The sequence below is a fragment of the Salminus brasiliensis genome, chromosome 13 (genome assembly GCF_030463535.1).
Source record: "Salminus brasiliensis chromosome 13, fSalBra1.hap2, whole genome shotgun sequence".
In the NCBI taxonomy this organism is placed as follows: domain Eukaryota; kingdom Metazoa; phylum Chordata; class Actinopteri; order Characiformes; family Bryconidae; genus Salminus; species Salminus brasiliensis.
The window spans coordinates 7,073,103-7,100,489 of record NC_132890.1 but is presented as its reverse complement, the minus strand read 5'-3'; the positions used below and the strand labels follow the sequence as shown (position 1 = coordinate 7,100,489).

The 27,387-nt window shown below is 41.9% G+C and overlaps 1 protein-coding gene across 2 annotated transcripts; it reads left to right on the top strand.

Moving 5' to 3' along the window:
• The first annotated feature begins 8,973 nt into the window (after positions 1 to 8,973).
• wfdc1 (WAP four-disulfide core domain 1) lies at positions 8,974 to 27,215 on the top strand. Of its 2 annotated transcripts, XM_072695191.1 has the most exons (7): positions 8,974 to 9,447; positions 21,457 to 21,652; positions 21,895 to 21,978; positions 22,547 to 22,687; positions 23,117 to 23,167; positions 23,297 to 23,359; positions 25,679 to 27,215. In XM_072695191.1, the coding sequence occupies exons 1-6, from the start codon at positions 9,340 to 9,342 to the stop codon at positions 23,350 to 23,352; spliced, it is 636 nt and encodes a 211-aa protein (XP_072551292.1). In that variant the 5' UTR covers positions 8,974 to 9,339; the 3' UTR covers positions 23,353 to 23,359; positions 25,679 to 27,215. The 2 variants fall into 2 exon arrangements, with proteins under 2 accessions (XP_072551292.1, XP_072551293.1); XM_072695192.1 differs by lacking the exon at positions 23,117 to 23,167.
• The last annotated feature ends 172 nt before the right edge of the window (positions 27,216 to 27,387 follow it).

Below are 27,387 nucleotides of genomic sequence, written 5' to 3'. Positions count from 1 at the left end.
AGAGTCCTCTCTAGCCATGTTCTTATCATCCTGATGTTGTGCTCCTGATTCTAATTCTAGACATTTAAAGTAGTAATAGATGTGGTAATAGTAATAGATAGTGTGGTTGTGATTGGGAGGTCTAACTTTTCCTAATTCCTTTAGTTGTCTATATGTCTATGTGTTTTAATGTGTTAAAAATGACAAAGGTTTTTTTATTGGATTTTTATTGGATGTTTTTTTTCCAGGCTGTATTAATTTTGGTGTATTGCTGATCATGTTACTCCCAAAATAAAGGTACACATTTTCAGCGATGTTACATCACACTCATTTACAGTAAACATCAGAAATAACTGCAGAAATAACTGCTTAGAGAAATTGCATTATTAATGGGCAAGATGGCAAAAGGCAGAAATAGCTGTTTTCTGCTTAAGTATGAATTCATAAATGCAAAAATAGCCGCTTATTAAAAACCAGGCCACCAGGCTGGTTGGAGAAAATATCAAGAAGAGGATAAGATTTAAACTGAAACTTGAGAGAAACCAAAGCTGTGGAGAAAAGCTTTGGGTAATTTCTCAGTGGAGTCGATTCATTCTGTTCAATTCTTTTCTTCTTCTATTTCCCTCTGCACCTGGGGGCGGCTAGGTGGTCCTGATTGGGGCAGATGAGGGGGAAAGTGCCCTAATGAGGAGTGATAGGGACAGCTATGGGGGGTTTGTATAATGAGCTGTTCGGGGAACACATACTCACAGGTCTGGCCAGAGGGACAAACAGGCTTTGATTTGCGCGCAGCAATGCAATGTTTCCCAGGCTGGATGGGATATTGTATCATAAGAGAACTGAGGCTGCCAGAGGTTGTGCTTAAGTTGGAGAAGGATGCACTGGAATGTAAATTAGAGTAAGAGAGGACGGCATCAAGTTCAATTATTTTGAGTTAGAGAAAGACATGACTGCACTGCAATTACTACAGCAGAGAGTAAGTGAATTTAACCCCTTATCCCTGAGAAGCATTAGTCACAATTCAAGAAACAACAACCTGCAGTGGTTGAATGAAACAACACTATAGTGATCTTTTGCCTTTTTCTTCCCATGAACACAAAGCACACCTCTAAACGAGGTTTATCGTTTACCTTCCGTGTTTGAGGGGTGTGATGGTAAGAGGAGTAATGGGGTATCGAGATGATGGGGTGGAATAATGGGGCGTTGAGGAGATGGGGTGGAGTAATGGGGCATTGAGGAGATGGGGTGGGGTAATGAGGTGTTGAGATGGGGTGGAGTAATGAGGCATTGAGGAAGTGCAGGTGGTGTAATAGGGTGTTGAGTTATGGTAAAGTAATAAGGCGTTGAGGAGATGGGGGTGTAGTAATGAGGCGTTGAGGAGATGGGGTGTAGTAATAAGGCGTTGAGAAGATGGGGGTGTAGTAATGAGGCGTTGAGGAGATGGGGTGTAGTAATAAGGCGTTGAGAAGATGGGGGTGTAGTAATGAGGCGTTGAGGAGATGGGGTGTAGTAATAAGGCGTTGAGAAGATGGGGGTGTAGTAATGAGGTGTTGAGAAGATGGGGGTGTAGTAATGAGGCGTTGAGGAGATGGGGATGTAGTAATAAGGCGTTGAGAAGATGGGGGTGTAGTAATAAGGCGTTGAGAAGATGGGGGTGTAGTAATGAGGCGTTGAGGAGATGGGGTGTAGTAATAAGGCGTTGAGAAGATGGGGGTGTAGTAATGAGGTGTTGAGAAGATGGGGGTGTAGTAATGAGGCGTTGAGGAGATGGGGTGTAGTAATAAGGCGTTGAGAAGATGGGGGTGTAGTAATAAGGCGTTGAGAAGATGGGGGTGTAGTAATGAGGCGTTGAGGAGATGGGGATGTAGTAATAAGGCGTTGAGGAGATGGGGTGTAGTAATGAGGTGTTGAGAAGATGGGGGTGTAGTAATAAGGCGTTGAGAAGATGGGGGTGTAGTAATGAGGTGTTGAGGAGATTGAGGTGAAGTACAAACACAGATCAGGAGCCAGTCTGGGGTCTGTGTTAAAACTGGTTCTCTCAGGCACGTGTGTTGATGCCACTGCTAAAATAATGATTTTATTATGCGTTTATTTATTTATTTAATTAATATTTTAATACACTTTTAATATATTTGATTAATATTTTTAATATAATTCATATTGTACAGTTTTGAAAAGTAAGAAAAGGAAGAGAAAGTTGTATAATTATCATTATTACACTATTTGGTTTCATACTTGTAAACTGGTGCCATTCATGCCATCTAAAGAAAGGGACAATATCCCCCTGTTGCTTTTCCTGAAACTATGCGTAACTAACAGTAGTTACACAGTTAATGTGAACAATTAAGGAAAAAATAACCACTAAGGTTGTAATCCAATCAGATGTAATCTGAATGTGCCTATTTCTTCTAAGATATTATACTTTGAATACCTGATTTTTGGAATCAACAAAATCTATCTTACATGTCATCTGTATCTACCCAGCATTGTGTATTAACTCCTTAAACACCAGGATAATGGATCAGTCATTAATCCTAAAACCAAAACTATTATATAGCCAGTTTGGTTTAGCAGATTTAGTGGAGTGCCTCAGGGTTCTATTTTAGGGCATATGAAAGAGAGGAAACATATAATAGTCATAAAATGTGGGCCTACGTACAGGGCTTAAAGCGTTTAAGGGGTTATTAGGGTTCACCATAAATGTGGAGGAATTCTGCATATAGCACACAGAAACACACACACACACACAGAAACACACACACACACATATTCCATAGAGGTCCCACCACTTAAGGTTGCCCACATGAAGAAATCAAAGCATTTATGTTTCAAAGTGAAACACACAGAGTTCAAAGTGAACCAGAGGACGTGAGGTGGGACAGGTGAGACAGTAGGCCCACATAATTTCTTCATCCTCTCGTCCACAGTTATCTCCCCTTCTCTCTCCAGAGCAAATCAGATGGTGCCAGGTCTCTTTCCTTTATCAAGATGAAGATCATAAAAGGCCGTTCCTGCCCCATAACAGTCACATCAAGCAGAAGATGAATTCGCACGCTCGCACAAACACACTCACAGTGTCTGCTCTCACTTACTCTCCACACACGCAATGCTAATAACATCCAAGCGTGTGCTCTGTGTACTGTCTCAACCACCTGCAGAAATCAGTGAGCTATTAGAGGAGTCATCTGTAAGGAATGATGCATGCCTTTGTAGTATCACAGCAAAACAACGTGGGTAAACCTACATACAAACACCGATCAGCCATATCATTAAAACCACCGTGAATTGAGGTAAATAGCATTGGTTATCTGGTTACAGGGGCACCTGTCAAAGGGTGGGATCTACAAAACATGGAAAAGCGCAAGAATCTGAGCTAAACGACTAGTCGACTGAGCATCTCCAAAACATCAGGTAGGTATTGTGGGGTGTTCCTGGTATTCAGTGGCCAGTAAAGGATCTGCAGCTAACGTCATGTGCCAGATACCTTTAGAGGACACTTTCCGAGATCTTGTGGAGTCCATGCCTTGATGAGTCAGAGCCATTTTGGCTTACACTTAAAAATAAAGGTGCAACAAAGGGTTCTTTTAGCGGCGCCATAGAGAACCATTTTTGTAAAGAGATGTATGTGTAAAGAACCACTTAAAGATTCAAAAGAGTCAATGTGAAGGTTGTTCTTCATACTCATAGCAGTTTCACTAAAGTGGTTCTTCTATTGCATTGCATAAAGAACCTTTTGTACCACCTTTTTAATTTTTAATGTTTACACAATATTAGGAAGGTCTGGCATCCTGTTAATCCCACATTTTCTACCTATGCACCAGTCCAGTAGTGTCTGGGTGGGGCCCAGGCTCGCTCCAATCCCCACAGAATTCACACTACAGAGCATCTTCACTGGACCTGGTAGTTCATAGGTTCCTAGATTGTCTGTACTGGAAAGAATTAGGTCTCATCCACTGTATCTTTTTGGGCAGAAGCAAAGTTTCGTAAATGCCATTCATCCTCCACCACATCCTTTTTCTAAGACTGAGAACTTTGATCCAGGAGAACATCTCATCAGTCTGTGTAGGCCATTGTTTAATTTAAGTGCCACCAATTACACTCACATGTATTCCTCACACGTCAGGCCAGCTATCATGGACACATGGTTTGCTTTAACTCAGTAGATGCTGCTGGCTGGACAGAGCATCTGATCAGGGTGGCCTGGCGTTTGAAGAAAGCTATGGGGCCTATGGAGATCTTCATCTCCAGATCTGCCTTAACTATCGGAGTTCAGATTCACCACCACTATCATCATCATCATTATCATCATCACCACCTATAATGATCTTAGCTCTAAAGGGCCGAACCCACTGTGCAGTGCCCCCTGCCCACTCCCATCTGTATGAGGTGGGGGATGCTGCTGGCTGGACAGAGCATCCAATCAGGGTGACCTGGCATTGGAAGGAAGCCTTGGAGTCTTCTTCTCCAGATCTGCCACAACTATCTGAGTTCAGATTCACCACCACTATCATCATTATTACCATCATCATCATGATCTTAGCTCTAAAGGGCTAAGCCCACTGTGCAGTGCCCCCTGCCCACTCCCATCTGTATGAGGTGGGGGATGCTGCTGGCTGGACAGAGCATCCAATCAGGGTGACCTGGCATTGGAAGGAAGCCATGGAGTCTTCTTCTCCAGATCTGCCACAACTATCTGAGTTCAGATTCACTAACCATCATCATCATCATTAACGTCATAATCTTAGCTCTAAGAGGCCGAGCCCACTGTGCAGTGCCCTCCACCCACTCCCATCTGTATGAGGTGGGGGATGCTGCTGGCTGAACAGAGCATCCGAACAGGATGGAAGGAAGCCATTGAGTCTTCACATCTTCATCTCCAGATCTGCCACAACTATCTGAGTTCAGATTCACCACCACTACTACCATTATCATCACCATCGTCATTTCAGCTCTTAAAGGCCAAGCCCACTGTGCAGTGCCCTCCGCCCACTCCCATCTGTATGAGATTAGAGTCCATCCTCAGCTCCAGTCAGTCTGGAGCATGTGACTGCAGCAGAAAGCTGTCCAAAAGCCGAGCCGCCCCAGTCTGCTGAGAACACTGCCTCACATCAAAGGAATTTGTGCCTTGCTCTCCTCGCTGTGTAGACGCATTTTTTAACACGACAGCTGTGGACCGCAGGATAAGAGCACAGTGGCCTACACGCCTTTATCTGCTTACTGACAGCACCAGTCCTGATTTATAATAGATCAGAGTGAAGATGCTGAGGCAACGACTACATTTGTTGTGTGCGCACTTGTATTGATTCTTAACATTAAAACTGTCCCACCGGTGCAACAGAAGGGCCTAAATTGATTGAAAGGTCTTTCTAAAGGCAGTTTCTGCTGTCAGTCCTCCTAAAGGGTGTGTGTGTGTGTGTGTGTATAAAGAGAGAGAGACAGAGAAAGCTGCAGCTGTCTCTATTACAATAAGAGGAACTGGGCATCAGACTTGATGTGACAATCTCACTTCAGTATATACAGTCATGTGATAAAAATGGGACACCCTATATTAGTGTAACTAAATATACGGACAATACAAAGACAAGGCAAGAGGAAATTCATTTTATAAATAATTTGTAAAATGTAAATGCTAGAAATGTAATTTTCTGGTGCAGAAAAGTTAGGGCACCCCCACAATTATCACTGCTCACAATGCCTAAAATCAGAATCAGGTGCAGAACAGCAGCTGCAGATGGTTAGAACATGGTAAGAGAGGATTCTGGAGGATTGTTTTATTGTTAAAGTGAGTGGGATCACCAACTGGGGCCTTCGAAAAGAAGGTTTTAGATGCATATGAGCCTGTAAAGGATTGAAAAAGATCTTAGAACAATGAGAAATCAGCCGTCCCACTGTCTGCTAAATAATTTACAAGCGAAGGACATTTAAAAAGACTGCCAACAAAGCCAGGTCAGGCCGTCCTAGCAAGTTCAGCCCAACTCTTGCCGCAAGTGAAGTCAAAGTACGCCATCTACCCACTGTTTAAAGCCCCTTGAGGTACTTTTAGAGGTTCCTCAATTTAAAACTGTGGAGGAACCTCTTTGAGGTGCTTTGAGAAACCTTAAAGAAACATTTGTTATAAGAAAAGGTTCCTTGAGGAGTCCTTAAAGAGGTTTTGAATTCAAAGAACCCATAAAATCACCTCATAGATTTAGGAACTTTTACCAATGAAACTGCATAACTTTTATTATAGTAGTAGATGTGGAGGATGGAAACCCTTGCTGTGCAAAAAAAAAAAAACCTCAGGGCAAGGCTAAAGTTGGCCAGAGAACACCATTAAAACCTCCGGCATTTAGTCTGGTTTGCTCTTAATGGGTAATATGTCCATTAAATATATATATGTATATTGTTTAAAAGAAGATCCATTGCTGCTATGTCCATATTTCTAGAGTTAAATAATTCATGGGGTCTCCTAATTCTTCACATGTCTTTAATGGATTCATTTATTCCTTAAACCAGGCATTTTTTGCCTTTTCTGCTTTAAGTGGCTGGCTTTAATCGGGAGGGACGGGAATAACAGGAATGAGACAGTAAATCATTCCCATTCCGAAGGGGAAAATGCCTAAATACCCCTCGTTCCTCTGTGTAACCAGATGCTTGCTCCTCTCCTGCCAGTGTCTCTTCCTCCAGTAAAATGGATAATGACAGAGATTTGAGCTGACTTTTTTTCCCCTCCCACTTTTCAGGGCAGTTATGCGAGGGGGGGCATGAGGAACAGAGGGGGGGATGTCCTACTTTAGGAGGGTACACGCAAAAGTTCAAAGACAAGTGGCCCCTTCCCCTCAGTTCGGCACATGCTTCCCTTCTCTTCTTTCTGCCCGTTACATCCTCTGCATTTACACACACACACACACACACACACACAGATACACAGATACACAGATACACTATCCTTCAATTCGTTTTCAATAATAAAAAACCCAAACTTCTGAGTGAATACACACTCAGGCCACACTAACATCTAATGACAGCACTCAGCAGATTTTTCTGCTGGCTTACACCACTTCCAACACAAACACACACACACACACAAACACACACACACACATACACAATTCCAACCACTCAAAAGAACCACAAGTGGAAATTGCTTCAGGTTTTGTTTAGGCTGCTACCGCTTGACTGTGTATATCTACAGATACTTACATACAGCTACATAACTACACACACTGTACATAACAGATGCTTTCACACATGCACACACACACACATGTCAATCTGATATATTGTTGCTGTCTTGTAAAAACCTCCATCTCCGAAGCGGCAACTTTGGGAAAGGTTAGAAGAAATGACCTTCTACACTTTCAACAGAAGTCAATGTAAACAGATTTAATTCAAGTCATTTTTGAGCATTTCTATTGGTCCATTTGTCAGGAAATCTGGAAACAATGTAAAGAACAACTGCCAGATTCACAATATGTCAAAAAAGTGAAAAACATCAACAAAAACTGGCCTAAGAACTAATCTTTAACCCTAAAGCCTCAGGAACCAACATGAAATTCCACTGTGCTTTAAAGTCCTCGATCTAGGACAGTTCTAGGAAACAATAATAAATCATATATATTATTATATATAATATAACAGATATTCTAAATAAATGATCAATAACATCACTAAATTAAACATATTAAAAACTTAAATCTAATCCAATCTGTACTGGAGTATATTTTGCATCACAGGCCCAAATACTGCAAAATCTACCCATTTTCACCAGTGTTTCTGTGGTATCGCTTGACATACATTTAATTGAATTTCCTGGATGTTACAGATCGTTTTACTCCTCAGGCTTGGCGCCCAATACTATGTCTGGCATGGAATTCAATAAACAGCTTTGCTTCAGTCTGCCTTTTTCATATTCATGTATAAGGCTATGTAAATCAGCTGCTCATCCGCTGACTGAATTGGAGCTGTCTAACCGCAAACCTGTATGTTTACCAACATTCCCATCAGATCTATAGGTCATTTATTGGCTACTGGATCATTATTTATGCAGTATATTTTGTATGTGTTGGTGATTCTTCAATTGGGGGCTCTTTTTACTATTTTAACTTATGACGAATAATACAAATTTGCCATAATTTTGGTTTCGTTATATCAAGACAAGCTGTGAAAGTGTATGCATGCACTGAAAAATCCATTCATCCTCAGATTTCTGCAGTTATCTGATTATTCAAGTGGTCATGTAAGCAGAATACTTGAGGTAAGATCTAGAAAACTGATTTTTAAGAAGTGTAGTGTTGAGTATTGTCTCGCTCTGGATAAGAGCCAAATCTGCCAAATGCCTTAAATGTCAATGTCAATAAGTGTCCATATATAAGGTTCATCTAACTGTAAAGAAAACATGGGTTTTGGTTCCTTGTTGCTTTAAGTTTCAAATAAAGGAAACGTGAAGTTGTTGTCGGCCCGAATACTGCCCTGGAATGATGACGCTGACTTTATCCGAACCTGGGTGCTAAAGCATAGACTCTGCTGGCTACAGTTGGGCCAGTTTTGGGCCAAAATAGAAAAGCTGTCCAAACAGCTGCATGTGGGTCACATGTGGCCCAGAGTTCAAATACCACAAATAAAAACTTCACAGTTTTGACCCACAATACACTTGCCGTCGCTATAACTGACCCACATGTGCCTTAGCTGGGCAAATTTATGGCCCAGAATCGTCTGCTATCTGCTAACTGTAGATTTGCCAACTGTGTGGTCAGGACACTGGAGGGGTCCAAGAGGAGCTCTAAAAATAACCTGTTCTTTTTCACCCCATCTTCTGCTCTGTCCCCTCCCACTATAACTCTTCCTCCTCTCTCCTTTTACCCCCTCTCTCTCTCCCCTCCCTCCCTCTCTCCCACTCTCCCTCAGAGCGAAGCATGTGCACTTCGCTCCACCAGCCACATTTTTGAACCCCCTCCTCAGAATAACCGGGACAGCTGCCTCGTTCTTCCCTCTCTTTTCTTCCCTCGTCTCACTTCTCTCCTTCTCCCCCTGCTCTGCTACTCCTCCCGCCCTCATTCCTCCTTTCTCTCCTCTTTGGAACTGGTTTGTGTGAACACACAAGGAGACCTCTAACCGGCACTGGCTTCCAGGCAGTGAGGAACAGCAGGGAACTGCCTACACACACACACACACACACACACATACACACATTCACATTGACAAAATCTGAGAGGAAGCCGCAGCGTAAACACACCAACAAGGAAAATAACAACTGGAAAGCAGGCTCCAAACAGCTGGATAAAACTTCAGAGCACGGGATTCTCTGAGAGAGGAGAAGCAGAAGACGAGGAGAAGGAGGAAAAGAAGAGAGGAGGAGGAGGAGGAGGAGGCGAAAGGGCAATGGCAGGCGCTCAGGTCCGGCTGCTGCTGGCCTGCCTGCTGCTGCTGCTGCTGGACACCGGCTCAGGGAACGCCCGCAGGCTCAGGAGGAGAGGACTCAGCCAGAAGGTGAGGAGCACCGTTAGAACTTCTTGGGGTTCTTGAACGCTGCAATTATAAAGAAAAACCTACATTTTTGTTGCTTCTTACTTTGAACGCAATAAAAAAAGCAAAGTAAATAGAATTAGCTAAAATAGAATCTGCTATATAACCTTTTATTGTCCAATTACTTTTTTGGAGATTCTGGTAGATTCAGCGACGTTATTCTGGCCTTTGTAAAACTGAAGAATTTGATAAATGATTGAGTTTGAGTCACACTTACAGAAAAAAACTAAAGATAATTTGATCTAAACTGATTCGAGTGCTTGAACTCTGCATTGACCAATTTAAATAGTAAATATAGTGAATTAAAAAGACATACATATATTATCTTAACTAAAATATGAATGTAAAAACTATTGTTTTTGAAATAGTACCTACACCAAGTGTCTTTTTAAGCAACCGGCAAGTGCAATATGGTAGCAAGTTCAGCATAAGGAACATTCAACTTCTTCAAGCCTTCAATTCTTTACTCTTATAACTGCAGATAATTAGCATCAGTGTCATAGACCTAAAATAGAACCCTGTGGGACACCACAAAATACGCTAAACAGTAGTTCCTGCATTATTAATAGTAATATAATAATAAACTAAGGGTTCAATTGTTTTTTTATTGCACAATTTATATATATATATATATATATATATATATATATATATATATATATATATATATATATATATAAATGTGAGGTCACCATGCTTTCTTTGACAGTCTGCATTGACATACATGCCATAAATGTAAATATCTGTGTCACCCGGGGAGTGATGATGACTCATCATCATCATCATTTCATCTCCATGTTGTGAGAAAAACAATTCGATCATAACTATTTTACCCACAAAATATTATATCATTTTATATATACAATGTGATGAATGTACAGCTGGGTGTTGCAAACTACACCCAACATTTTCTCACTATCATTGCAGGTACTTTTCTTTACTTATAACCAAGGAAAGGTTCAGTAAGAATGTCACCAAAGAGTTAAGAAACATCTCACGTCATGTCTAGTGCAGTTAGACTCACAACACCCATAACATGATGATAAGAGACCTCAAGGTCATTTTATTCCCATTGAATGGGATGACCTCAATAACACAGAAGTCCTGAAGTTGAAGCACTTTGGTTAGTTGCATGCAGTTGAATGCGGGCAGTATAGAATGTATTGTATATACACTACATGTCCAAATGTTTGTGGACATCCCTTCTAATGAATGCATTCAGCTACTTTAAATTTTAAATTGCACACATTGCTGACGCAGGTGTGCAAATGCACACATACACACATCTTGTCTAGAACTACTGCCAATAGAATAGGACTCTCTGGAGCAGATAAACCTGACCTGTTGGCACCATGCTGCCTAATACCATATGTGGGCTAGAGGGCATTGAGCTGTGGAGCAGTGGAAGAACTGTGTTCTCTGAAATGATGGATGGTGCTCCACTACTTTTGGGATGAGTTGGGGTGATGATCATCCAATATCCTGACACCACTAACAGTCTTGTCACTGAATGCAATCAACTTCTCACATTAATGCTCCTTCAAAATCTAGTACAAAGCCTTCTTCTCTGGACAGCAGAGACAGTTACTCCAACAAAAGCAGGAATACCCTTAATTTGGTTTGATGAGAATCATCCACACAGATCTTTAACACAGCCTAGAACTGTGGCCTGCTGAAGTTCATTCATCCTGCCCAATTCCTTCTACACTCCTTCACTGTGTCTGCCCTGGCCCTTTTGTCTCTCTGTCCTCCATAACCTCTCCAAGAACCTGCTTCATAAATCTTGCTTAATTTACCTTTAAGAAAGATTTATGAAGAGACACGTATGCCCGTTTGCTTCCATTCATCTGGCCCAGTCACTGAATTCCACTTTGCTTGGCTTGATGGAAAACATCGGCTTCCCTCTCTGGCTTCTCTCTCTTTCTCTCTTTCCTTTCTTCTCTAACGCTCTACAAAACCACTCACATGACGTGACGAGGCACTGGTGGACTAAACAATGTAGCACAGTAATGATGCTAATGGTGCTATCATCATTAACGTGGAACTAATGGTAGCTGACTGCCCATAAAGACCTCCCATAAAGACAGTCTTATGTAGCAACTGCTTACAGTGCCACGGTGGAGAGGCTTTACAGTACACTGGCAAAAAGTCCATCAATTCAATCTAAAGAAAAGTTGAGGAGTAATGTAGCGTTTGCAAAAATATCAGCATTTGAAGTGGGTTTATTAATTCCAGCCATTTCTTTTGAGGACATATCAGGTTTGTGTTGTGTAATCAAGCTAATGTTAGCATATTGGCAAATCCGTTAATGTTTCCGACCAGCTACCTGGCCAACATGCTTATGTGGGGCTCATAGGGTGAAACATGGGCTTAGATGGGTTCCAGGTAGACATGGGCTCTGAGTGGGTTTGTACATGCATTAAAACTGGGACCCAGTTGGGATTACCAAACGGGCCCCATCATTACAGCCCACCTTAATCTCACATGAGTACCATCAACGCCCAATGTGCAGTTTACAACCCAGATGGGGCCCATGTTTAACCTCTCCTGGCCCCATTACTGACCCTGGTGGGTGTCCATACATGGGGCCAATGTGGAACCCGAGGACAAAACTTTCTGGTTCTCAGTTGGACTTCCCATACAGGTCCTACATTTACACGTTAGCTGGGTACATTGTCCAGTTGCCAGTTGAGCTGCATAGCATTTTACTGGAACTGGAAACTCAACACTTGCTACTGAAGAACTCCCTGAACCGAGTACTGCTAGGTCAAAGTAACAGTAAAGTAAGAAGCAAAGAAAGTGAGTTTCCCCCAATTTAAAGACTTAACAGAAAACATTTGACCAACAACAGAGAGTTGTGTGTGCCAGTGGAGGCGTGTGCCAAGCCAGCAGTGTTCTCTGTGTGGGCCCAAAACAGTCCAAGACAATGAGGTCCAGCTGGCTCTCACCTCGCTCGTAACTGTAAGCAGCCATGAACAATTGATCCTGTTAGAGCGTCTTGTGTTGGGCAAGAACCGCTGGGGCCTTTGGGTTGAGATTTGAGCTTCAGAGGACCACACTTGATGCATTATCTGAAAGTAACAGTGCTGACTGGCCAAGTTTAAAGACCAGGCTTTATGGCTTATGGCTTTAACTATTTTGCATCAATCTCATTCACATTCCTTAAAGCAGAAGATGACATTTTAGACGAGCCTGGTGGCTAGAGAAGCTGGAGCAGAGCAGGTTAGCCATCGTGCAGCAGGACTTTTCTCGTAGTGGTTTGCAATCTGAGTCATAAATCAGTCAGAAAAAAACATACACTGGAGTGCAGACAGGAGACAGAAGGCAATGATGAGGAGAAACTAGAGGGATTCCAGCTCAAGCAACTTAAGCTTTATGGTAAGAGCTGTAAGTAAGTGCACTCTTAAAAGTGAGGGTGTCTAAAGAGATGCTTTGGAATGATGCCATAGAAGAACCACTTTTAGCTCCTTAAAGAACCGTTTAGTGGAGGAATTGGTAAAGAACTGTTTCTGTAGGCGAGATGGACAGGTGTGAAGAACAGTTGAAGGTTTGAAGAACCTTCATTTTGCAAAGGATATATGCCGATTACTCATAGAAGCATACATCCAAGTCAAGACCCTTCTCGAACTCCTATTTTAAATATCTCTCACTCACTGGCATGATGTCATACATTCATCATTTCTACAGCTCCTTTCTACATTTTGGACATAATTAGACATCACGTTCTGATAAACAAAGCAATATGGAGTATGTGTGGTGTAATGGCCTGTTTGGCACATGCTGAGATGTTTCCCAGGGTCGCAGGGTGTGCTTGTAATGCTTGTCAGGGCACGTAAGGGGATGTTTGACCTTCACTGCATCCATACACTCCCATTCATCACCCTGATCCAGACTGACTTTTGACAGGTCTTAGAGGAACTAAAGGAGCTGGCAGGTGTTCTGGGGTTTCTTGTCTACAGCCTCCTACACATATATTAAATGTCTGTCTGTCAGGGTTCCACCATGATGTTTTCCACATCCTGGCTCTCCCAGGCCACCAGCAATAGGAGTCCAAACACTGACAGGCAAGCACATCTGTAGGGTGTCTGTTATTTCTAGTTCAGACAGAAAAATGGAATTAATTTCATTTTAGTTTTATAGTTTTGAACTCAGAATATGTTGTTAACTCTTCAAGACAAGTGAATCATATTTTATAAATATTTATTTATTTTTATCTATATATATATTTAGTATTTATTTAAATAAAAAACTGCAACAGGAGTGTTAATTTAGAAATTATTTATTTTATCTTATAATAACTAAATAATATATCAAGAATAACAATAATATATAATATTTAAAAAATATAATTTATTACATAAATATAAAAACTAAAACCAAACACGTTTTCTGTACACTGTATTCAAATAATACATACAGAAAAATACATACAGATTTTTTAAAGATTTTAGTAAAAATTTGAATGCAACATTTTAGTCGATTTAAAAATGCAATAAATTCCTGATATGTCACAGAATTAAAATGAAAAAAAAAATGTTTTTAATAAAATATTGTTTTATTTTTATTTTATATAATATTTTTTTTAAATAATTAGTCAAATAAACTTTAAAAAAACATTTTTTTTCTTAAAATTTGATACCCCAGACCACCAGTGATCTATCCATTTATGTATGCTAATTGGTGCATCACCCACAGTTTCCGCAAAACATGATTCTTTGAAACACAAGATGTTTAGAAAATTGAAATATGAAATCCATCCAGCAGTCTTTTCTTTCCGCACTAAGGTAACCCCTACGTATAGCCGTCATGTGCTCTCTGCTCTGGGACTAATGCAGTAATCCCAGTCATATGAGGAGGGCATGTTTCAGAACACTACTGTAATGAGCACCTAATTACAACAGAAGACCTACGTGTACTTCTGAACTGTCAATCACCTGTGAGCTCCTCCCTTCAACTCAGGGCCATGGGCATGCAGCAGCTGTCAATCAAGCCGAACTAGGTCAGAAAATGAATTCCTTTTGTGCAGAAGTCGTCCAGATGTCTAGACATGAATCTCTCCGTACAGTGCGGTGAAAAAGAGAGCAGAGAAACTTGACAAGGCAGTCCAGTATTTACTGTCATGATGTAACACCTAGCTTATCTAATCAGTCCTTCATCCGGTACAGAACAAAACTATACAGTAGCTCTCATACAGAGTTCATACAGAGTTCTCAGAGAAGTCAGCAACCAAACCTGTGTTCTTCTAACTGTGTTCTTCTAACCCACATACCAGGAGCTTTACCGACAAACACCACAATCTGACTACAGAATGTATTTGTGTTCATGTGTTTGTTTTTATTATTCTGTATATGCTTCAGTCCAATGCTGTTCCCACAATCCCAACTCACACATGAGTTATATACTCATATACTATATATTTTGCTTTACAATTCATCACATGTCACATTTAACATATAAAACCTTAATAAATGCATATATATTTACACAATTTTTTGTGTAGCAAATTTGCGAAGCAATCACGAACATGTCCACTACTTAGGAATCTGTTAAATTCAATCATCCTGAAAAGAGCTCAGTAACACTGAGATAAATAACTGATCAGCACAGTGATTTATCAGTCTACTCAAGCTTTAGTAGAGCTCAGTAACACTGAGATAAATAACTGATCAGCACAGTAATTTATCGGTCTACTCAAGCTTTAGTAGAGTTCAGTAACACTGAGATAAATAATTGATCAGCACAGCGATTTATCAGTCTACTCAGGCTTTAGTAGAGTTCAGTAACACTGAGATAAATAACTGATCAGCACAGCGATTTATCAGTCTACTCAGGCTTTAGTAGAGTTCAGTAACACTGAGATTAATAACTGATCAGCACAGTGATTTATCAGTCTACTCAGGCTTTAGTAGAGTTCAGTAACACTGAGATAAATAACTGATCAGCAAAGTGATTTATCAGTCTACTCAGGCTTTAGTAGAGTTCAGTAACACTGAGATAAATAACTGATCAGCACAGTGATTTATCAGTCTACTCAGGCTTTAGTAGAGTTCAGTAACACTGAGATAAATAACTGATCAGCACAGTGATTTATCAGTCTACCCAGGCCTTAGTAGGGTTCAGTAACACTGAGATTAATAATTGATCAGCACAGTGATTTATCAGTCTACCCAGGCCTTAGTAGAGTTCAGTAACACTGAGATAAATAACTGATCTGCACAGTGATTTATCAGTCTACTCAAGCTTTAGTAGAGCTCAGTAACACTGAGATAAATAATTGATCAGCACAGTGATTTATCAGTCTACTCAGGCTTTAGTAGAGCTCAGTAACCCTGAGATAAATAACTGATCAGCACAGTGATTTATCAGTCTACTCAAGCTTTAGTAGAGTTCAGTAACACTGAGATAAATAACTGATCAGCACAGTGATTTATCAGTCTACTCAGGCTTTAGTAGAGCTCAGTAACACTGAGATAAATAACTGATCAGCACAGTGATTTATCAGTCTACTCAGGCTTTAGTAGAGCTCAGCAATACTGAGATAAATAGCTGTGGGCTGGTTTCCCCGACAGTTACTAAGCCTAGTCCTGGACTATGTTATCGTTGCAGTTGAGAATGTCCTTTCAGGATCCGTTGTAGTCCAGGACTAGGCTTTATCCTTGTGAGGTATTTCTGAAAAATGCTAAAGTGGGTAATGCTTTAGTGAGTAATCCAACTGCTACAGTAATTTGGGTGGGGCAGTATATGTTATGTGAAAAGAAGCATATTATGAGTTCCTCAGAGCACAACTTGGGTGACCTTGAAACAATATTGTTGGCTCAGTTTTGTAGATATGCACATTTTTCCACCCGTTGTCTTTGGAAACCCATTGACATGTCCAAACATCAAGTATTATGACCTGTGGTTGAATGCTGTGTTTATGCTGGCACCCAGAACATGCGTAGACAAGCCAGTAAACACACCTTCACAACCCTCATTAATGAAGTGCCTCTAATCTCTAAAGTGCGCTGGGACAGCAGGAATTTGGGAATTGTTTAAGCAGTATCAACTGAAGAAACGCGCACATCAAAGTAGAATCTGTTACAATATTTAGGTCAGATGTATCCAGTAGATAAACAATGTCCGCTATAGCTCCTAGCTTAGCATTCTCCATGCTTTTTTGTAGAGGAGCTGTAAGCCTACGCTGTCCTGACATAACTGCAGAACCCAAATGACGGCAGCAGATTAATGAGGGCTCACATGAAGTGCCAAATGTGGTCTCTCGTGACCTCTCTGGCTGTCTTGAGAGACGATACAGCCAGTAAACACTAGCATCATGGAGCCGCTGGCATCACCACATTAGAGCAGAAGAGGCAAACAGGAAGGAATAAACAGAAAGCAGCCAGCAGGAGAAAAACAGGCAGACACACTCATACACACGCACATATCACGTAACTGGTCACTCCAGACAGGAAGAGGACGCTACTACTTCATCCTGATACTGAGTCTCTTGAGAGGCAATCTGTGTAGCTGGAACAGCGATGAATGAACTAGGTCCCATGCAGTTACATGTACTGATAAAAGCTCCAGGACATCTCTCCTAATTTGTTGGTCTGTCCACATCTGTGTGCTGTTTTGTGGTTCAGTTCATGGTTGGTGGCAAGGTTGTACTTTTGGTTTCAGAAGCATGGGTGCTCTATGAAGTGGGTGCCCTGGAAGCCCAATGACCCATTTTCAGTGCTGTAATCTGCTTCAGATGGATTTATGTTAGAGTTCTGCTCATGTTAGCTGAACCACTAGTGCTACGTTGGTTAGTGATCCCCTCCAGCCTGTTTTGAAATCTGCAGGGGTGAGTCTGAGTCTGAGTCACTTGTGGTTCCATGAGGAACCATGTTTATAACATATTTATATATGTGAGTGTAAAGAAACTTGGAACCAAATGTGGTTCAATAGAGAAAATGTCAGTCTCGTTGTTAGCTGCACTGTACAAAAATACACCTATAATAAAAATAAAAACTGTTGGGTTCATTTACATTACATTACATTATCCAGAGCGACTTACTAAAGTGCTTCACTATTTACTCAAGAATAACCTCAGCTAGTTTGAATAAACTAAAGATCCCTCTAAGCTTAGATACTACTAAACACAAGTCAATATGGAGACCATAGTACTCTACTATTCGCCCAAGTATTCTCGGAAGAGGAGGGTCTTTAGTCTGCGTTTGAAGACAGCGAGCGACTCTGCCGTTCAGACACCCAGGGGAAGTTCGTTCCACCACTTTGGTGCCAGGACAGAAAAAAGCCTGGCAGCTTGTCTTTCATGGATTTCTGGATTTTACGGGATTTTAAGGGATGGCGGGTCAAGCTGAGCCATACTTGAAGCTCTAAGGGTTCAAAGAGGCCAAACAGTGTCCCTGCTGAAAAATCCGGATTGGATTTGCTGGATTCTTCATCTTTACACATTTCCCAGCATATATCTTAGTGATCTTTGCTGGGAAATGTGTGAAGATGCAGAATGCAGGTCTTCGGGAGTAGTACGGCTCCAAAACACCATTTCTATTTTGTCTAAATTTTTGGTGTGTCAGTGGTCATCAAAACAGAAAAACCAACTTCAGAGTGTAGTGTTTAGCAGCATGTTGTAGGTCCTGTAGCCTAGAAGACAACCTCACACTTCTTTGTCAAACTTTCCTTTAGTTTCTGCAGTGCTGTTCACAGATCATCCATAGTCGCTGGATTTGTTTTCCAAAGCAGTTCCAACAGATCCCACAGGGTGATAAATCAGGGTCAAATTTACTTGGAATATCCGTCATTGTTGTGGTTAAACTTGACAGAAACAGTTGGTAAACATCAGTGTATGACACGCATGCATGTGGGAACTTCTGATTTTTTTTATTTCTTGCATGTTAAGTCATTAACATCTTCTCATAAGTGACCAACAGAGGCCGAGGCCTCCTGGACGGAGATCCAGATTCTGCATATGTGCAGTGTAAAGTTACAGTGGATGATCCTGAGTGCACCAAAACTCTGAAGCACTTTAGCGTGGATGTGCTAAAATAAGAGTGCAGCTCCAGCTAAACTGCATTACTTATATACTGATGCAATTCATCATCCGTGCAAAGAAACTCAACTCTAAACCCGCTGCACTGGCACACACTCCATCTCTCCAGACTGTGTGTGTGGGTTTAAGTCATAAACACTTAAATACTGTGCTACAACGACCCGTGCCAAACATTTGCTTTCATTTTAACAGTTGCTTTAGAGGCGAAACCACTTGCCGAATAAACAGGCCTTTTTTTAAACATTAAGTGCAGACTGCGATGCCATTATCTAAAAAATGCCAGACAGGCAGCCTCGCCTCACCCTGCTATAAAGCTCCATAAGAGAGCAGAGCAAAGTACTCAGCCTCGATAGCACTTTGAGAGAGAAGAGGAAGACACAGCAGCAGAATGTAGGTTAGTTTACACTTGGCTTGACTCAGCAGAGAACTGGCGGCGTTATTAAGCAGTGCTGGGCTGCAGTCGAGCCAGAAAGAAGAAGAAGGAAAGAGTGGGAGAAGTGCAAGGGAAGAGAAAGACTTAGAGCAGAGAGTGTTTCCCCAAACAGTACCTCTTCTGCAACTTGGTAAACCTATGGGCAAGCCTGGAGGAGGACTTTTGTAGAAGCAGCCTACATCCCTCGGCTCACAGACAAAGAAAAAAGCCCTGTGGCTGCCTGGGGAAGAAAAGCCTCTTTTTTTGGAACTTTGTGTTTGTAGGAATTCCTGAACACTGCGTCCTTTATGCTAGCACTGACGTCTCAGACATATAGCGATAGCACTAAATCTCCTGTGCTGAACTTTGACCTCAGTCGGGGGTCCCCACTTTACCTCTCCAGAGTGTCGAAAGAATGCCCTTGCTCAGTCAGCCGAGAGCAGCGCATTCATGGCTTCTTTACAGATCTGATAGAGTCAGTGTTTCACACGAGTGCAAATGTCTGGCAAAGCTACAGTATGAAGCCTCCACCCAAAGGAAGGGGCCTCTCACAGGACTCAACAGCACCGAATTCAAGTATCTGTGAAGCATAAATGCATTCAGTATAGAATAATAGTGCTCAGTGCTCTCTCCATGATAAGAACACACTAAATGGATGAAAGACAGGGTTATTTCTGTCTTAATAATCTATAAACAATCTTAGCTAGTCAAACGATCTATGTTCATAGTCCCTGAAATATAATCTTATTTAAAGGTGACCTTTTCGACACATTAACACAGTTATCTGAGGTGTTATTGAAATGCCTTTGATGAAATACCACAAGGATCACAAGTTCCCCTCTCACCCTCTATAAACAGCCCTATTTAGAACCGCCTGGTTGACGGCCTGTTCCTTTAAATGATAATGAACCACTGCTCACCCCACCCAACACTGCCCACCCTTTTACAACACTCCTCTCAGCTTCACAAATTCTTAGACTTTTCTTCTAATTTTGTTTTATTTGTTCCTAGCTACACTAGCTAGCTAACATTTACTTCACCTTGAGTTCACTGAGAGAATCTACTCAAATCAGGATCGATATACAGTGGAGGAAATAAGTATTTGATCCCCCACTGATTTTGAAAGTTTGTACTCTGACAAGCATCTCCACCATGGGCGAGACTAAAGAGCTGTCTAAAGATGTCAGGGACAAAATTGTTGACCTACACAAGGCTGGAATGGGCTACAAAGGAAGAGGAAGAAGTACAACATTACTGTCAATCGACCTAGGCCTGGAGCTCCATGCAAGATATCACCTCGTGGATTCTCATTGATCATGAGAAAGGTTAAAAATCAGCCAAGAACTACACGGGAGGAGCTGGTTAATGATATCTAGACAGCTGGGACCACAGTCTCTAAAAAAACATTGGTAATACACTGAGACGTAATGGTTTAAAATCCTGCAGTACACGCAAGGTTCCTCTGCTCAAGAAGGCTCATGTCCAGGCCCGCCTCAAGTTCGTCAATGAACATATTAATGACTCCGAGAGAGACTGGGAGAAGTACTCACATATTCAGGTGTGATCTAGAAGTCACTAGAAGACCAAAGCAAAATTCTAATTTTCTGTTGCCTCAATGCCTCAAGCACACTTGGCTCATGATGGATTAATCTGAGTATGAAATGCAGCATCTTGCATCTCGGATTCCTAGCAATATGTTTTACTAAGTGACTTGGATGATAGAAATAAACTGTATCTTATTACTTTGCATGAAAACAGAATCTCTGGTGCTTCCATTACATTTAAATTCTAGTAGTTTTAAGTCTTTTCTGCCCACAGAGTTGAAGTTGAGGTAAAGAACAAGATGTTACTGGTTACCTTAGTCTTTAGTCTAGATTTTTGTTGTTATAAAAAATAGTCCCAGCTAATAATAATAATAATAATAATACAAATTATAATGCACCTAATTTTCTCATTTTGTCTTGCTTTGTGAATGGCGTTCTCTCAGTGCACATTTAAATAGTTCCAATAAATGGCAGCTGCTGCCAGCGTTCAGGTCAGTAAAGCAGAGTGATACTCAAATAGCTTTTAAAATTGCTTTATGCTAAAGTTTTTGGCAGTCATAGATCGTCTCTCAGCCAAGCACATTGCAAGCTCTTCATGAGAACTCATGAACTGTGTCCTACAAAGCTCAGACGCTCACGCCAACGTTCTACAAACTTCAAATGCCGTCATCTACAGAAAACAAAAAGAACAAGCGGCAGCCAAGGAGGTTGTGAAACCTGTGATATTTAGGCTGTGAAAAGATAAGACATGTTTGGTATCTGAAGTTGGATTCTTTAGTGTAGACCAGGAGATGCTAGGCTAACATTGCTATATAGTCACATGTCTCAGAGCATCCCACAGCATCCCACCTTAAAGCTGATCTGCAGGACATCCTGACATGTCTAAATGAGAACCCGGTCAGTTGGAACCTCGTGTATTGAAGAGATGGGTGGTGTTTTTAAGCCAAAGTTTCTTCTCTCTGTATTCTCTGATCTGCTGCCAGGATTATGAATATCCCAGCCAGTCCCAGTCCACTCAGCACCAGAAGAATGACCGGTGTCCACCCCCGCCGCAGATGCTGCCTGAACGGGCTTGCGAAGTGCCGGGCTGCCGCTCAGACTCGGAGTGTGAGAGACACAAGCGCTGTTGCTACAACGGCTGCATCTACGCCTGCCTGGAGTCAGTTCAGCCTCCACCTGGTACACACTCACACACTTCTTCATACATACATGAGCATCCACTGTTTTTTCAGGATGAAGCTTCTGTGAACGTGTGTGTTCTGGCTTATTTTTCTATGTAATGGTGATGATGATAAAGTAGTGGAACATCTGAGAATGTGGTAGTCTTTCTTTACACACTGAACAGATCATGATGATGATGATGATGATGATGATGCAAATGATGGATTTATTCCTCTGTGTATTGATCTGTTATTGATCAGTCCTGGACTGGTTGGTGCAGCCAAAGCCACGGTGGTTGGGTGGAAATGGCTGGCTCTTAGATGGACCAGAGGAAGTTCTACAGGGTAAGTACTTCCTCTTAATTCCCCTAAATGTGATCTGCCGGTCAAACTCACTCACCCATGTTTAGCAGACTGATTCTCCACAAGGGGGGGGCTATTAAAACAGCTTTTTTTTTGGGGGGGGGCAAAAGAGCACAAAAGAGCACAATGCTAACTACCCAGCTAATATGTCCATGTGGGGCATATATGGGTAGCCCAACTGGGAACTAGAACATTTTGTCCTGCAGTTCCATGTTGGTTCCACATATTGACGCCCACCAGGGTCAGTGCTGGGTCCAAGAGGGGTTAAACATGGGTCGCCATCTGGGTTGTACGCTGCATACGGGGCCTAGATGGAAACCATGTGAGATTAAGGTGGGCTGTAATGATGGGGCCCTTTTAGCAAGCCCAACCGGGTCCCAGTAAAAACGTATGTACAACCCCACTCAGAGCCCATGCTCACCTAGAACCCACCTAGCCCATGTTAGCTAGGTAAGCTTCAACTGCTTCATCCCTTCGAAATGCTCTGACCTGATCTGCCTAAAGTCGCACACTGCCCTCTTACTGCCCTGTCTTTGTGTGCTGTTTGTAGCTGAGGCCTGCAGCACCACAGAGGATGGAGATGAGCCCTTACAGTGTCCTACTGGGTACGATTGCCATATCATCAACCCTGGAAACCCTTCAGCTGGAGTCCCCAACCGTGGCCAATGTATCAAACAGCGTGGAAACTCAGGTCAGACAGCAAATCCATGGACCTGATCAATCATGAGCATGTTTCTCCATCCTTAGTTCTAAGTCAGCAGACCAGGGGTGGGGACCTAAGGACTGAAGTCCAGCACAGTTTGGTGTTTCCCTTACTCTAATATCAACCTGGCAATTAGCAGATGCTCTGAATCAAGTGTGCTAGAGCACTGAACATCTCCAAACTGTGCAGGAATCTGGCCCTCTAGGACCGTACTCCCCTCCTCTGCAATAGATGAATAAGTATGGTGATTGGATATTTGCGTTGAGATGACTGAGTAGGTAATAGAGCCTCATAATAGCATAATTTGATACAGTGTACAACTGGTATCACTGCTTCGGACCATGTTCCCCTTGTATCCCTGTGCTGGTGTCATCCGTTTGATACTAAATGCACTTGTCGGAACTGTTCTCCCTCTAGATGGTCGTAGCCTGAGGCACAAGTACTTCAAAGATTACAAGGATTACTTAGGTCAGTATGACCACCAATTTATATTTACAGCCTCTGTGATATTATTTTAATTATAGGAAGGAAACGTCTGAGTGGAGCTCTGATCAATCTTTAAGCCTGTTGAATAACACTGCTATTTCTTTTTAACAGGTAGTAACTCCAACAATGCAGTGGGCTACGAGAAGCATTACAAGCACTTAGGGTGAAAAGCAGGTGAGCGTTTTGTTCTACCAACACAGCCATCGGAAATGTGTAGGCCTGTCTGAGAAAGCTGATCCTCTGAAAATCGAAAGCATCTGGAAATGCATTTGAGTTGAGATGTAGCAAAATGATCTCAGCAGCTCAGGCTTTGCATGTTTGGATCATGAGGGAAATAAATCAGAAAATTGAAGACTAATATATGTTGCACTTTGCTGGCTAAGGCTAACTCGTCCTGCAGTTTCTCCTCAAGATATCGCCACCTGTTTGTGTGATTGGGGCTTGTATGCAGCTTTTTGATTTTCCATGTTGCACTGGATTTATAACCAAAAAATGTATTTTAAAAAATCCACCTTAAACATCTTGGCATCCACCTGAAACACCACAGCAACCACTCTAACCAGCATCAATAAATACCTCAGCAACACCTTAGCAAGCACCTGAAAACCTCTGGAACAAACTGGAACAACTTAGCAATCCATCTGAAATACCTTTAAAAAATCCATAAAAGATTTCCACCTGAAACACCATAGCAACCACTCTAACAAGCATCAGGAAATACCTCAGCAACAGCTGAGCATCCACTTAGCAACACCTTAGGATGCACCTGAAAAATCGTAGCAACAGCTATAGCAAGCAACAGAAACAGCTTAGCAACCACCCAAATTCCACTGAAAAACCTTTACAAATCCACATATAACATCTTGACACCCACCTGAAACACCATAGCAACCACTCTAACAAGCATCAAGAAATACCAACCACTATAGCAACCAACTCGGACAGCTTAGCAACCACCTAAAATACCTCAGAAAATCCATAACACATCTACCTGAAACACCATAGCAACCACTCTAACAAGCATAAAAAAATTCCTCAGAAAACCTTAGCAACAGCAGAGCACTCACTTAGCAACACTATAGCAAGCACCTGAAAAACTATAGCAACCAACTCGGACAGCTTAGCAACCACCTAAAATACCTCAGAAAATCCATAACACATCTACCTGAAACACCATAGCAACCACTCTAACAAGCATTAAAAAATTCCTCAGAAAACCTTAGCAACAGCAGAGCACTCACTTAGCAACACTATAGCAAGCACCTGAAAAACTATAGCAACCACTATAGCAACCAACTCGGACAGCTTAGCAACCACCTAAAATACCTCAGAAAATCCATAACACATCTACCTGAAACACCATAGCAACCACTCTAACAAGCATTAAAAAATTCCTCAGAAAACCTTAGCAACAGCAGAGCACTCACTTAGCAACACTATAGCAAGCACCTGAAAAACTATAGCAACCAACTCGGACAGCTTAGCAACCACCTAAAATACCTCAGAAAATCCATAACACATCTACCTGAAACACCATAGCAACCACTCTAACAAGCATTAAAAAATTCCTCAGAAAACCTTAGCAACAGCAGAGCACTCACTTAGCAACACTATAGCAAGCACCTGAAAAACTATAGCAACCACTATAGCAACCAACTCGGACAGCTTAGCAACCACCTAAAATACCTCAGAAAATCCATAACACATCTACCTGAAACACCATAGCAACCACTCTAACAAGCATTAAAAAATTCCTCAGAAAACCTTAGCAACAGCAGAGCACTCACTTAGCAACACTATAGCAAGCACCTGAAAAACTATAGCAACCAACTCGGACAGCTTAGCAACCACCTAAAATACCTCAGAAAATCCATAACACATCTACCTGAAACACCATAGCAACCACTCTAACAAGCATTAAAAAATTCCTCAGAAAACCTTAGCAACAGCAGAGCACTCACTTAGCAACACTATAGCAAGCACCTGAAAAACTATAGCAACCACTATAGCAACCAACTCGGACAGCTTAGCAACCACCTAAAATACCTCAGAAAATCCATAACACATTCACCTGGAACACCATAGCAACCACTCTAACAAGCATCAGGAAATACCTCAGAAACCTCAGCAACAGCAGAGCAGCCCCTCAGCAACACTGTAGCAAGCACTTCAAAAACTATAGCAACTGCTGAAGCAGCCAAATGGAACAGCTTAGCAACCACCTAAAATACCTCAGAAAAATCCATAACACATCCACCTGAAATACCATAGCAACCACTCTAACAAGCATCAAGAAATACCTCAGCAACAGCAGAGCACCTCAAAAACCATAGCAACTGCTATAGCAGCCAACTGAAACAGGCTGGCAACCGCCTGAAATACCCACACCCTGGACCAAACTATGGTGAGCCATGATCATGAAAGTGGGCCAGCGACCGGCCCATGGCTTCCAGAAATGATAACACTCCATGTGACCTTCTCTTCTTCCCACAGGTGTCCTCTGCAGACTTCTTCCAGCAGAACTTGGACTCTGATGGTTAACCCACACCACCAGCATTCCAGCAAATCCAGATGACCCTTTTCCTTCTGTTCATACTGCTTCAATTTGGTGCTGTAACTTTTAGGTGCTAAAAAGTTCAACATTTCCTACCTCTACCAAAAACCAAAACATGCCACGCTAGATAACAGTATACCAGTGCCCATCATTCACGCTCACTCTCATTTCTGCACACAGTAGTACAGAACCCACATGCTCTATAGGCCAAAGGCGGTTGGAGAGCTATACTGAGAGCCATGCCTGAGAAATAAGCATACCAAAGATACTTCTCCAGATCCCAGAGCTCCAGAAAGGCGTGAGAACCTACAGTATGTCTGCATACAGTAAGGCAACACTGACCCCCAGGACACCTTCAGCTCACACCCTTGGGCTGAGTGAGGACTGGCCAGCAGGAAATGAGGACCATGTGCTGCTCTGTACTCTTGTTGTCCCAGCAGGCCAACAGGACGAGAGGCAGACAGGAGAGGGGATTTGTGGGGAATTACAGTCTGGTGGTACTGTAGTGGTGTGTTTTTTGCCTTTGCTGGATGCCTCACTTCTACTCCTAAAGGAAAGACTTAGGCTTCATCCCTTAACACCTACTCTTAATGCGATCTGGTGTCTGTAGACCTTCTAAATCCCTCTCATTAGCTTGTATTTCTTAATCCTGATGAAATATAGCAAATTAAGGCCTACCTCTCATTAAACTGGAACCCTCCTCCCTTGCTGAACAAGACAGTTTAAGCTGAAGTGGCTAGGACTAGCTTTTGCTGGTAGCTGGTTTCAGATGATGGTCTAAACTGGTCAACTTGCTTAACCAGCTTGAGCAGGCCAGGCTGTTTTTTGTCCAGCAGGCCATTTCCAGGCCCTCATTTCAAATGATCTTGCATCTTGCCCATCCATTCCCATATGTAAAAACATTAAAGAGGTACTCCAGCATTTCTGTGTCTGCCATATATGTAGCATATGGTTGATAACCATGTACAGTAGAGCAGAAAACCTGATCAGTGGCTTCCATTAAAAGTATGTTTGGAGTCAAAGGGTCTGCTGTTCTTTTCTAAGAACAGAGAATCATATTCAGATTACTGTCCATGATAATCATCCATACAGTACAGATGTGGCAGCTGGAGATGAGGTTGATTTTGGGTTCGTTAATAATATTACTGTGCGTGATGTTGAGTGAGGGCTGTGTGAAGGACACCAGGCATCCAAAACAAGAAGCAATGCAGTAACACCCAAACCACTATGTTTATGATTGGTGCCTTGTCTTGTCCCTTTTCAAATGGTGCTTTACTTAACATGCCAATGCTCTTCAATAAGCTCATGGTTCAGCCCACACGCTTCAGACGCTCCCCACTCAGATATAAGCTATGGGAGCCTGAAGCATGAAGGGAAACGGACCTCAATGTATACAAAACTAAAGCAACCAAACCTGAACTGCAATAATACCAATGTACCAGCATCATTATTCCCTAATAAAATGTCCAAGAAACACTTTTCTGTCTAGTGTAATTCTTTTTTTAAACCACCGATTTATAATTATACATTATTTGGACCACCGCTAGGTGGCATTGTGGTACAGCAGGTGTTGTGTTCATTGCACAACTCCAAGGGGCTGGGGTTATGGGTCCAATCCACCCTCCCTGTGTTTGGTGTATTCTTCCTG